The sequence below is a fragment of the Phaseolus vulgaris genome, chromosome 1, assembly GCF_051622355.1.
Source record: "Phaseolus vulgaris cultivar YP4 chromosome 1, ASM5162235v1, whole genome shotgun sequence".
In the NCBI taxonomy this organism is placed as follows: Eukaryota; Viridiplantae; Streptophyta; class Magnoliopsida; order Fabales; family Fabaceae; genus Phaseolus; species Phaseolus vulgaris.
Window position 1 is genome coordinate 43,118,143 of NC_143498.1, and position 14,490 is coordinate 43,132,632.

At 32.4% G+C, this 14,490-nt stretch overlaps 2 protein-coding genes across 2 annotated transcripts; both read right to left on the reverse strand.

The window, feature by feature from the left end:
- Nucleotides 1-2,791: 2,791 nt before the first annotated feature.
- Nucleotides 2,792-5,297, reverse strand: LOC137814174 (uncharacterized). The gene has a single exon (XM_068616766.2). It carries the CDS (start codon nt 4,293-4,295, stop codon nt 3,120-3,122), a length of 1,176 nt encoding a protein of 391 aa, XP_068472867.1. The 5' UTR covers nt 4,296-5,297; the 3' UTR covers nt 2,792-3,119.
- A 3,585-nt stretch (nt 5,298-8,882) lies between these two features.
- LOC137816027 (uncharacterized) lies at nt 8,883-12,333 on the reverse strand. The gene is given in 2 exon segments (XM_090296848.1): nt 8,883-10,283; nt 11,089-12,333. Coding segments are annotated over 2 exon segments (2,646 nt in total).
- Between the last annotated feature and the right edge of the window lie 2,157 nt (nt 12,334-14,490).

Here is a 14,490-nt window from a genome sequence, read left to right on the forward strand (position 1 = left end):
ATATTAGTTGTTAGCTAACATATACAGAGTGGTTCCTTAATACTAGAAATATGTATTTTTCAATTTAATCAGTTTTATTTATTATATTAAGTGTGAATTGATTCATTCAACGCCATCATAATTATTATAGCTTATTTATTTATTATGTCCCTTTATCTGTTATTTGATTCGGTGGTATAATCTTCAAGATTTTGTTTACGATTTTAAACTTTTAAATTATTTAAAAATGAAATAATTTTATTTATGATTTTATCTTGGTCCATAAGACCTGTATGCATACGTGAAAAGCCACCAGGTGAGTGAAGTAGTTGAAGTGTTGTTTTTTTCCTAGCCTCTTTGCATGTATCCAAATACTAAACTCTACCTAAACCACCAAAATCAAACAAAAAAAAATAGTAAAACGCTACCTAATCAAAGTTTTTGTGTTTTTTCCCTAACATTTTACTTTTTTTATGGAAACATTAGCTTTTGTTATTTACATATGGTCATGTTCTACGATTTCTGATAAACTTACGCTTCCTTTTATATGCATATTGATTATAAGAAATAGAAAAAGAAAAAAGTTTGGAAATGAATACATTATTATACGTAATCTGATGAAAAAAATGCAAAAATAATAACGAATATAATTGGAAGAAGAAAAAATTACCAAACCTTTATTTCATCTTAATACTTTAACCTTTAAATACTTTAGGTTTAAATATGTCACTTTTTTTTTAAAAAAAAATGTTAAAAGGTTCTCATAAGTAAGTCGTTTTTGTTCTTAGTGAATTATTTATTTTGTTTTAAATCATATAATAATGTTGTTTCTGTTTTTAATTTCTCCTATTATTAAGATGATATGACATTTTGATAATGTATCTTCTGTTAAAATGACATTATCATTCTCGATGTGTGATGCTTAATGTTATTTAGCTGATTATGTATGCATATAAGACAATGTTATTAATTATCTGTTTTTAATTCGATTTCTTCTTTTTCTATTCTTATAGTCTTGTAAACATAAAAAATATAATGTTTTAATTTGAAATTTTTATTTTATTAAAAAATAATTTTTATTGTTGTATTATATTTTATTTATAATAATAAGAATAGAAAGAGTTCAAATAAAAAGTATGAACTTAATTTTCAAAAATTATAAAAAGACAACTTGAAATTTGCTATCCTTTATAAAAAAAGAGAGATATAAATAACTTCAACTAATAAAAGCATAGTTAAATCGATAATATAGAACATTAGGAGTTTTAATTTCATCTAAAAACAAGTATATAAAAAAATAAGCGAAACTAATTTATTAAAGATAAAATAATAAATTAGTGTAATTCTTAAAAGTATTTATAATTATGAATAACGAAAAAATATGCATAAAAAATAGATATTTAATGTTTTTTAATTAGGCACAGTAACATATAACATCTAAAGTAAATATAATAATATATTTTCGCAACTTCTTTTTTAAATTAATATAGAATAAATAATTTATATGCTACTATATTATAATGATGAATCGAGCATATATGAAAGAAATAATAAACTATATTATTAATAGAGAAGAGAATATTAAAAAAACAACCGAAACTGGACAATACAAACAGATAAGAAAAACTGTAAAATGAGAAAAACGTTTTCTTTACCCATATTACAATAATGAATTGAGCATCCATAAAAGGACAAAACTGTATTATTAACACAGAAGATAATATATACAAAACCAACCTAAAAAGAATTATATAAACAGAGAAAACAAAAACTGCTTAACAAAACAGAAAAGAAAAATTGAATATACTATATAGTTTTTAAACTGTCTAATACGTTATAATTTTTAGACATGGCTCAAATGTAACTTCAACCTGTCAATTTTTCTAATAGAGTACGTTTGACTAAAATTAAAAAATAGGAAATTACTAGAATAAAGCCAAACTAAAAAAAATTATTGGTTAAAACAAAACAAAAACGAAAAAACTATGAAAAAAAAATATTTATACTAAACCTGTGTAGAAAAAAAATGTTGCTTCATAAAAATGAGAAAATCCCAAAAGCCAACTAATCGAAAGGTAAAAAATGGTTCTAATGTATGTTTCCAAAGGTCGAAACTGCTATAGTATTAGTGTGTTTCGATTTTGGTCCAATAGAATATTTTATATGCAAAATCAAACAAAAAAAAGGACGAAAGATTAATTGTGTAGCAGGTCAAACTTGCCTTCACTTTTTCATCAACCTTTCATTTGTTAAAAACTTATTTTTATTTAAAATTTATTTTGATTTAGTAACGTAAAACATTTTTTTTAATTTAAAAACATATTTTTATGTAAGTATCCACTCAAAATGCCACACCATGTTTTGTGTTATTTTGCATATGCATAAAGATACGTATTCTTCTTTTATTTTTCCATAAAACTAAAAAGAAAAATAAATGTTATACTCGTTTTCCATGTCAACTTTTAGTTTTTGATTAAAAATATCACATTAATTTTAATTTCATTCCTGTTTTTAAAAGATCTGTAAAAAAAATATATGAAAAATTGAAAACAACTTTTCTTTATTTATTTTTCTTGTAAAGTATTTGACTGCACAAAACAAATTAAAAACAATGTGATAGCTTTAATTAAAAAGTAAAACCAGGAAATAAAATATAACTAAATAAAACCTTACTTTTATTTATCTATTTTTTCTATCAAACAACTTAAACAATTATCTAATTTTTTTCTCTTACATTTTCCTTATGAAAGGATAATGTTTAAATAATAGAACTATGGAAATAAGTGAAGCTTAATAACAAAAAAAAGTGAGATGACAAAACGATAAACTTATTTTATTTGTAAAAAATATATTACATTAATAATGAGTCATATTACATGGAACATTGTAACCTATAAAGATAAAGCTATGACCTCTCTGGTTTCGCTACACTCTTGCGTGTATTCAGAGTCTTCTTATTCATATGACAAAAATAAGATGAATAGAAGGTAGTAATAAATAATTCTCCGTTTCTTTCTTTTTTTTAATACTAATTTTGTTTTTAAAGAGGAAACTGGGATATGAATTGAATGAAGTATAATGTAATATAATATAATATATAATAACTTTTATGAAACAGAACCATGCTAGTTTCACACACTTTAGCGGCGGTTGCACTGCTGAGGTGGCCTGATTTTCCGCCTCCCGGCGTTGAAGGGGCACGCCGTCTGAACCGGTGGAACCATGCAGTTATACTGCAAACATAGGGTGCTGCTCACCGGAATATCTGCCGTCGGGCTTATCGCAATTCCGGTAAGAAAATTGTGCTGCAGATACAGTATCTGAATGCCCGCCGCCAATAACCGTTCCACGAAGCTGCCCGGAACCTGCCCTGTGAACCAGTTGTTGTTCAGGTACAGGTTCTGAACGCTCGCTAGCATGGGCGACACCTCACCGGATAACCTATTGTAGCTGAGATCAACGGTCTGAATCGTCACCTCGTTGACCGGGTGGACCGGGCCGGAGAATTGGTTTCTTTCGAGTTGTAGATTGGTGAGGGGGAATGAGAATATTTGGGCTGGAATTGGGCCTGTGAACTGGTTCAAGCTAAGGTCCAAGTAGTTAAGCCGGTTGAGGCGGGTTAAGAGGCGGTCCATGGGTCCAGTGAGTTTGTTCCATGATAAAGAGAGGTGGTGTAGGGAGGGAGGGAGAGAGTACGGTGCGAGGGAACCGGAGAGAGTGTTGTGCTTCAGTTCGAGCCGGGTTAGGGAATAAGCCGAGGCGAACGAGGGAACTGAACCGGAGAGGCGGTTGTGGCAGAGGATAAGGTTGGTTAGCTGCGGTAAGGTTCCGATGGACGCAGGAATTGTTCCGGTGAGCTGATTGTAACTCAGATCGATGGTTTTAATATTGCGAAGCTGACCTAAACCCGCCGGAATCTCGCCGGAGATGAAATTCCGGCTGACGCCGAGGAACCGGAGGTTTTTTAATTGGGAGAGAGAGTTGGGGAGAGGGCCGTATATTCTTCCGGGAACGACGGTGAGGTCGGCGAGAGCAGATAGCTTGGAGATCGATTGGTCTAGTTTTCCAGTCAGACCGGGCGAACCGGCCCTGGGGTCGCCGAGGTTAAGCGCGACGACTTTATCGTTGGCGCAGTATACGCCGGCGAAGTTGCAGGGGTCGGCGGTGAAGTCCCAGGACGCAAAGAAATTTGAACCGGGAACATCGTGAAGCGATTTCCGAATGGATTGCAGAGCGAGGAAATCGTTGGGGTCTAATATTCCTCTGACCGATTGAAGAAAGCACATGAAAAGCAGGGAGTAGGAAGCGACGTCCATTGGAGGTTAGAGAGAAAAAGAGTGTGGCGAAGGGTTTTTATAGCAATGGGAGGGTTGCTTTTTTGTTTTGGAGTGCGAGGGGTTTCCCGTGAAAAATGGTTTGAAGGTTTTAATGGCGGAAACTGGCGATAGCTGGCTTACTTAGGCTTGGAGGAGAAGCAATTCCTTGCTGAATCTGTGTTACTTTTTGTTTCTTCAATGCCTTTGCCTTTGCCTTTTCATCATTTCTACTTCTCTCTCTCTCCCACTCACACACTTTTGCTTTCTCTCTCTATCCGCTTCAGCTAAAATACAAATCGCTACCATCTATGTATGGCTGGCAAACTAGAATACATTATACACGCTAATTTTCTCACTCTTTCTTGCTTCGGAGCAGCTTCGGCTCAAACCTACAGCTTCGTATTAAACGGTTGTCCGAGCCTACCTGGGCTCCAATCCAATCCATGTGTACGTTTTAGGTGGGAAACACTGCTGACAACGTTGTTGGTTAGCTAGTTAAACGCCTGATGCGTTAATTCTTTTTTTTTTCTATGCATGTGCATGTGACACGTCAGATATTATTATTATTTATTTATTTGTAAATGTAAACGTTACTCGTTTGTTTTTTTTGAAGGGAGGATTGTTGGGTCACGGTCTAAGACTGACAGCTAAGAAGTTCATGTTAAAGTAAGAAGTAGACTGATCTGGGTTGAATTGAGATTCAGTTTCAGTTGATGATGAAGACCATGGTTTATGGCAGTCGAGCTCATACTCACATGCTTCTTGTGACATGCAAGGGTTATCTGTCAACTTTGTCTGCATTGCAAAAATCTTATTACACAAATAAATGTCTCCACCTTGTTTTGGTTCCACTCATTTACTTCAAAGGATGTGGTCATCATTGATCAAGCCATGAAGGGTGACCATTACATACGTTACAATCTCATTGTTTAAATATAATATTAAATGTGATGTTATGTTATAAATGTATGGACTTGTTTTAAATACAAGCCAAATTACTTTTTCCGTTTTAATGTTACAAACATTTCCCCTTCTTTTATTACTGCACCTTCCATGTATATATATAACCGCCGCAAGTATATAAGAAGAGGGTGTAACATGAAACACAATGTTGTATGTTTGACTTGATTGGCAATTATTTTGTACGAACCGTATTGGAATATAAAAGTTGGAAGGGACCAATGAATTTAATTATTTTCTTGTTACGTAGTAGAAAAGAAAGAACCAACATTCTCCAACTAGCAGATTCATAGTGAATTGCGTTGAGTTGAAGATAGTATCCATGGACCAAAGCTTCTTTCACAATTCCCATATTCTTCTTTTTAACCAATTTGTGTCAAGTATCGTGGCTCAACATAACTCCTCTCTTTCTTGGAGAGGAAGATTTTGAGTAAACATAACAGAATCAGATTTTCATCATGAAACTTTATTCCTTCCCCTGAATTCTTCATTTCTTTATTATTGGTTTCTTCATACAACTAATTTTTTTTAGCTCCCTTGGTCAAATGCCACTGATGAAAAGATTTATTTATTTATTTATTTATTTTTTTTTTTTTTTTTTACAAATAACACTTTGACACTATCAGAGATGTGGTTGTCCCTAACTTAAAGATTCCTTTTCATCCATAAAATTGGTCTTAATAATGGTCAATTGTGTAAGTAGCCAGACTCTATGCACAATCAATACTTGCTGCACCACAGTCATTAGACTAATCCTCTTATAAATATTAAAATTATATATTTAATTTTTAAATATATCAAACAAATTTAAGTACTTTCCATAAAAACAATAGGAATATATTATTAACAAATTTAGAATTACTCTGGGTGGTTACCTAAAAAAAAAACTGAATCATTTGCAACTTTTTTCCATAAGAGGAATGGAGGAATCGTGGAATCGGAATCGGATTTTTTTTTCCTAAAATATTTCATACAAGAGGGTCTCATGACGTTAGTGTATTAATATTCAAGATAATGCATTCACATAGAGTTTGTCTTTCTAAATTCATCAATTTTTTTTATTTAAGATAAAGATTATATCTTAAACACGGCTTGCAATGTAAATTACTTTACTTTAAAAATATATCGGTTGAGAGTTTTCATCAAGTTTTGTTATGAAGCTTTTTTTAGTAATTAATCTCATTTTGTTGAGGTATTCCAGTAGGATTTTTTTTTTAAATATTCTAGTTTTTTTAGAAAACTATCTGTATTTATTATTTTCAAATTCTCTATCAAAGTCACTTTTAATGGATGCAAGCACTTGAACTTTTATAAATATTTTAGAAGCATCAAGGGACTCAATCATATATTTTCATCTTTAACATGTTTTTTTTTTTAAATTGAATAAATATCAAGGTTTTTTTTTTATGTTAAATCCATTTCCACCCTTTTTATATATATAAAAAGCAAACATATGATCTATTATGATCATTCAATTCTTCTCTATTAGTTTCATAAAGATTATTTTTCTTTTTATAGTAAGAAAAAGGAGCCATTAGATTTTTTTAAACTATGCATTACTCTTTTGCATGCATTACTCTTTGTTAAATGAAGTGATCAACAAAGAGTAACTTATATTTCAATCCTTTGATATTTTAACATTTTCAGCAGTGAATTGATTATGTTTACCAACCTTATTTGTATCCATAATCTTCTTGATGATTGCCTCTGAGGGCAATAATCTCTCCTTTTAAGTGGCTAAAGTTCTAACTATCTAAATGTTTCTTCTAAAATGTTTTATGATAGCAACACCAATATGTACACAAGTATTAATACCTGTGTTTTATTTTTTTACTTAAATATGAATTTTGTCCTAATTAACATATTTTACTTTGGTCTGTATTGTTTTTTTTTTCATTTTTAGTTTCTAATTTTTTTTTGTCCTTGTTATTTTGTTTTAATCATGTAAAATAAATACTTACTTGTACGTACCCATTTGTGGAGATTTACCTGTTTACTGGTAGCTCTTGTCCACCAGAGTCATAATGAATTTGACGATCATAAATAATTATGAAGCTACAGAACAATGATAATACAATTGGGAGTTGTTTTGCGTATTCGTCAAAATACTTGCTCTTTACGTAAATGTATCAAAATATTCATTTGGAGTAAATAGGCTTAATCGCAATCATCCATGTCTCATACTCCTTTCAATTTTACACTTTCCATTTTGCCATAGCTTTCATTTTTGCAAAAAAACATGCAGTGTTCAACCTCCTATGTATGGGGTGATTTTCAAGGTCTTTAACTTTCTAAAAGCAATCAAATCTCACCTTATAATAATACTTTTGTCAGATTAACTTCAGTTTTAAGCTTGTTAGCTTCTCATTAACTTGGAATGAAAGAAGACTCTGAACTAAATTTGAATTCTTCCTATTCAATTTCCCTCTTAAAAATAAGTGACATGTTATTTAATTAATTTTTTTATCAACAAAAAATAAATTAAATAAAACGGGACACTTCATAGATGTTCTAACCCTTATACAGTAACCACATAACCTCCCCTCCTAACTTAAAAGTCAATACAACATTAGAAATTAAGTGCAACTTACCAAGAATATCATGAAATGTAAGGATTCTAGCTACACTTCCTCATCCATAACATCATAGATTATTAATCCTTTGCAAAGAAATACACCACATAACAAGATTTGAATTTAACAAATTGTTTCTGCACTATTTTACAAGGAGCACTATGTTAGTAGCAATTCTCCCTATGCTCTTTTGTTAACATCCAACACTTTGCTTAGCACACATATACATTCTTCCAACTAGTCTCTTAAAGCTACTGTTGCACTATAATTTCACTTGTAAACCACCAAACAAAAAACTTGGCTCTGCACCATAAGCTTGACAACGGAGGCCCCTAGATCTGATAAACAAGCCACCTTTGAACATGTTAGTTTCAGAACAAATAATGTTTGATTGATCAACTGAGATAATTTATTAAAGCTGGAAAGCTATGTATTTATACACAGAATGAACAAAGATTGTTCTAAAAAACAGGAAAGAAATTTGGTAATAAATCATTAGTTAAAACAGAACTAATTAATTTCCTAATAATCTGGAGACTTATTCAATAACAAAAATGCTAACTTGCAGGATGTTAAACACATGATCCTAACACTCCTCCTTGTTTAAATGCTGCAAACTCCCAGTTTAGCTGTGAAATCTTCGAACTTGCTGACTGGCAGAGGCTTGGTAAAGACATATGCAATTTGATTATCAGATTTGCAATAACAAAGAATTATGTCACCATTTTTCTGGACTTCTCGAACAAAGAAAAGCTTGATGTTGAAATGCTTTGTCTTTCCATGAAAGACTGGATTATTTGAGATTGCAATTGCAACTTGATTATCAACATGTATTTCAGTGCTTTGCTTTTGTTCCAGATTTAGATCAAAGAGAATTTTTCTTAACCATAAAGCCTGATTAACAGCAGCTGTTGCAACAATAAATTTTGCTTCAACAGTGGATTGAGCAACAATTTCTTGCTTCTTTGAGCTCCAATAGAACATGCCTGATCCAAGGGAGAAACAGTAACCAAATGTGCTCTTCATATCATCAATTGATCCACCCTAGTCACTATCAGAGAACCCAATCAGCTTCATTTCTTTTTTGCTTCAGAAACTTCACACCGAAATTCCAAGTTCCTTTGACATATCTGATAACTCTTTTTGCAACTTTCATATGTGTTTCGTTTGGACAATGCATGAACCTTGAAAGAATACTCACAACATTTAGGATGTCAGGTCTGGTTGTTGTTAAGTACATCAGACAACCTATCAAACTTCTAAACTCAGATTCATTAACCTTGTCAGAACCATCATCTTTGATTAGCTTCTTCTTTTGATTCATGGGAGTGTTCACAACTTTGCAATTTTCCATCAGAAATTTCTTGAGTATCTCCTTTGCATATTTTATTTGATTTAAGAAAACTTCATCTTGATTCTGTTTGATCTCAATGCCAAGAAAATATGACATCAAACCAAGATCCGTCATTTCGAAGACCTTTTTCATTTCCAGTTTGAACCGGTTGATTTCTTCAACATTGCTTCCTGTAACTGACATGTCATCCACATAAAGAGAAATGACCAAAATATTTGTACCTTGATGTTTGAGATACAATGTGAGTTCATATTGGCTTTTCTGAAAGCCAAGGTGTACCAGATGATCATCACCCTTGCTGTACCAGGCTCGAGGAGTCTGCTTTAATCCATATAAAGCCTTTTTCATAAAGTAAACTTTATTTTCATTGCCCTCATTCACAAAGCCTTCAGGTTGTTCAACAAAAATTTCTTCTTGCAAATCTCCATTTAAGAATGCAGATTTAACATCCAAATGGTATACTTTCCAGCTCCTTTGAGCAGCAAGAGCAAGCAACAATCTTACAATGTCAAGCCAGGCAACAGGTGCAAATGTCTCTGAATAATCAACACCAAAAACTTGTGCATATCCTTTCACAACAAGTCTTGCTTTGAATTTGTTGATAGAACCATCAAGACTTAGCTTGGTTCTGAAAACCCATCTCACTCCAATTATTTTTCTGTTTGGAGGTCGATCAACCAATTCGTAGGTTTTATTTTTCTCAATCATAAAAAGCTCCTCCTGCATTGCAGCCATCCAGTGTTGACTGTTTTTTGCATCGTGAAATCCTACAGGCTCACAAACAGCTACATTGCACCTTTGATAGATGTCAGACAACAGTCTTGTTCCTCTAACAGATGCATCATCAACTGCAACATCTTGTCCATCATCTTCAGATTCTTCTGTCATGCTCCCAAGGGTTGAACTGTTTGGAGCATTTGGACTTTGATTCACCTTAGTTGAACTTTCCCAATCCCATTGCTCATTTTCAACAAAATAAACATCTATGCTTACAATCACACAACCAGTTTGTGGCTGAAAATTTTTGTAAGCTTTGGATACAGTGCTATATCCAACAAAGATGCATGTTTCTGCTTTTTTATCAAGCTTATCATGCTTGACCTGTGGAATATATGTGAAGCAAAGACAGTCAAATATTTTGAGAAATTTTAAAGAAGGTTTGTAGCCATACCAAGCTTCATATGGTGTCAGATCTTTCAAGGCTTTTGTAGGAATACAACAGTGTTTGTTGCCTCCCCCCAAAACCCTATTGGAAGATTCTTTTTATGGAGCATACACCTTGTCATCTCCATAATGAATTTGTTCTTCCTTTCACTGACACCATTCTGTTAAGGAGTATATGGTGTTGTTAATTGATGTTGAATTCCAACTTCTTCACAAAATTTGTTGAAAGAATCAGAGGTGTATTCCTTGCCATTGTCAGACCTTATAATCTAAATTGAGCATCCACTTTCATTTTCAACTTTGGCTTTGAATTTCCAGAATATATTGGGAACCTCTGACTTTTGTTTCAACATGAAAATCCAGCACATTCTTGTTAGATCACCAATAAAAATAATGTAGTAGAGGTTACCTTTTAATGAAGGTGTTCTCTGAGGACCACACAAATCAGTGTGCACCAGCTGCAACTTTTTCAAGGCTCTCTAAGCTTGTTTAGGGAAAGGTTGCCTGTGTTGCTTCCCAAAATTGCATGCATGACAAGGAGGAATATTATCATCAATGTCTGCGAATCCTTCAACCAGCTTCTTTGATTGCATCTGAAACAATCCTTGATGATGAAAGTGCCCAAGTCTTTTGTGTCAAATCTCAGTGGCACTAGCTCTGGACTTGAAGGCCATTTGTTCTTTCTCCATTGGATTTAAAGCAAAGCTTTTTCCTTTCATTTTGACATTGAACAAGTCTTTGCCACTAGCATCTCTATCAAGTACTGTTTATTCTCAAACAACACTTTATAGCCTTTATCGAGTAACTGGCCAACACTTAAGAGATTTTGATCAATTTTAGGTACAAATAAAACATCTGAAATAAATTTTGTACCTTCATAGCTTGCTATAGCTACTGTACCTTTTCCCTTGACTTCCAAGAGTTCACCATTTCCAATTCTCATTATCTTAACTTCAGTGTTTTTCAATTCTTCGAAAAGCTCCTTGTCATATGTCATTTGATTTGTGCACCCACTCTCAATCAACCAGTTCTCACTCGATTCTCTACTTGAGAAACAAGTGACCATGAACAATTGATCTTCTTCTTGACCAACAACCTGTGCATCTACTTCTTGCACCTGACCTTTGACTTTGCAGATCACAACTTCATGTCCATGTTGATTGCATTTGGAGCATTTGGCATCGGGTCTTCTCCAACACTTGTATGGTGGATGACCTTTCTTCTCACAGTGGCAGCAAGGTGGGTAGGATTTTTTGGAACCTCCTTCCTTTTTGAAGTTTTTCTTCTTTTTGTACCTGCTGTTGTTTTGATGCTTGACAGGTAAAACTCCTTCAATCACCCCTTCTTGCCTCATAGACCTTCTTTGCTCTTGTGCTTGTAAAGCATTCAAGAGCTCTGTAAGAGAGATTTTTGACAGGTCTTTGGTGTTCTCCAGAGTAGTAATGGTGGCTTCAAACTTCTCAGGAACAGTGACCAACAACTTTTCAACAATCCTAGAGTCATTAAACACAAAACCAAGTAATCTCACCTTATTGGCAATGCTGAGAAGTCTGTCAGAGTACTCCTTCATTGACTTAGTGATGGAATCACATCACTTAGACTCCTTCATCTTCTGCAACTAGAAATCCTGAATCAAATTCAGGACTTTCATTCCACGAATCCTCTCATCTCCTGCAAATTCACCCTTGAGGTAATCCCAAATTTCCTTTGTTGTTTTGAGGGACATTATTCGTGTGAAGATCATTTGAGATACATCTGCAAATAGGCAAGCTTTTGCCTTTGATTTTCTGGTTTTTTTCTCCTTCTGTGCTTTGATTTGTGCAACAGTAGGATTTGCTGGAAGTGGAGGGACTTCGTAATCCTCTTCTACTGCTTCCCAAAGATCCAAAGCCTCCAAATAAGTCTCCATACGAACTGCCCACATTTGATAATTGTCTCCATCGAAGACTGGTGGTGCAACAACTGAAAAACTTGATTCTCCTTCCATTTTGACCTCACAGATCCCTTAAGAAGAGTGCTCTTGATACCAATTTTTTAGTTTCAGAACAAATAATGTTTGATTGATCAACTGAGATAATTTATTAAAGCTGGAAAGCTATGTATTTATACACGGAATGAACAAAAATTGTTCTAAAAAACAGGAAAGAAATCTGGTAACAAACCAATAGTTAAAACAGAACTAATTAATTTCCTAATAATTTGGAGACTTATTCAATAACAAAAATGCTAACTTGCAGGATGTTAAACACATGATCCTAACAAAGCACCTTCCTCCCTTGTTTTCAGCCTTCACCCTTCTTATGCAGAAAACTTTTTTCTCTTCATAACCTCCTAGGGACAATCCTCTCCTGTGCAAGTTCAATGTTCACCGACCCTGCAAAAACAACAAAAAACAACATACCTCCTTGTTGGCCTAAGGCTAGTGTTAATAATACCAGTCTCATGCTCAAACAACAGAAAGTAAACACCCCCCAACATTATCGTTTTTTCTAATAGATAAATGACAAGTCTTTGGGTTTATGCACCACTTGGCATAAGTAAAAGTAGCTAATCTTTCTTTACTTGTAAGCCAATATCATGCCTTGAGTTGGACCAACGAAAAGATCTCAGAGTAATCAACTACCATTCTTAAAAATAATAAGATTCTTTTGCTTTCAGATTTCTCCAATGTCATTTGAGAAAAACGTGATTACCAAATGTTCTGAAATAAGATCATTACCAATTAGTAAGAAAACTAAAAATTCTTGAGAAACATGATCTTTATATGAGGCTTGGACACACCTCTTACATGATGTATCTGTGTCAGACATATGTATCGGATACCGACACTTGTATGACACTTGTACGACAGACACGTATCAGTGAATTGTTCAATTCAAAAAATATTTGTTGGATTTCTAACAATTCTAGTATGGTTCTAACACAATTTTATAAATGAGAAATACATTAATTTTCTAAAAACTCAAATTTATGTTGTATAAATTTTTATTATGATTACGAAAATTAAGAATAAATTCTTTTGAACCAGTCATGAAAAACATCTTTCTGCTATAAAAAAATTGAAACATACTTGCGCACATAAATCTTTATTGTCAATTTATATAATATATAGATATGTGTCTATGTGTTTTATATTTTAGAGATTATGCGTATATTCATGTTCGTATCGTTTCAATTTCCGTGTCAATATATGTAAGGATTAAAAACTAAATATCCAAAGAAATTTTTTTATGATGGGATGCATTTATTTTAGTTTTACAACTAAAAGTAAATATAATTTTATAATATTCATAATTATTTTTAAATTGAATTTTAAAAAATAAATTATTAATTTCTTTGTCAATAAAAAATAAAATAAATAAAAGGGAGATACTTCAGTTATCCAATCCATATATAACATGAAGTCCTCAGTCTCTATAGACTAATGATTCTTCCACATATAACAAAGTCCATTAATGAAAACATTTTTCTCTATACAGACCCTAAACCCGTATAAAAGAAATCATTAATCAAAACATGTTAGAAATAAAGTCCTTTTTTTCATGCACCAGTCAAATGTGGTTATGCAAAAACAATATAGAGAAAAAGGATTTGAGAAATATTTTGAATTAATTAATTTGTTACCTCATTTTAACAAAATAACGAGATTTATGAAGGATCAGAAGGCTTGGTCAATTGGTTTTACTCCATTTGGAGAAGCAACTTACACTAGGCAAACTTGTCATCGTGGTATACTTTAATAAATAGAATTAAAAAGGAGAAGAATTCAATATAAAATAATAAATGTCAAAAATTTCAGCTATATTTTAGAATATAAATATAAATTATTTATTTATATTCCTTCATTGTTAAAATTATTATTTCTCTATTTATTTTAATAAATTATCTTTAGCTTTTTAAAAATATTTTTTTAAAGTTTTTCGACATATCAATTAAGATGTGACTGCATCTTAATTATTTCTAAGCGGTTAATTTTTTTATAGAGAGAAAGTTCTCATTTATTCTAATTTTTTTCTATTTATTTAAAAAAAATTCTATTTCTGATTCTACCTATGAATATTTTAATGTTTTATAGAATTAATGTGACGAGAAAATTGTTATATCAATTCATCCAATTTTTTTTAAGAGTTTTAGTTAACTATGT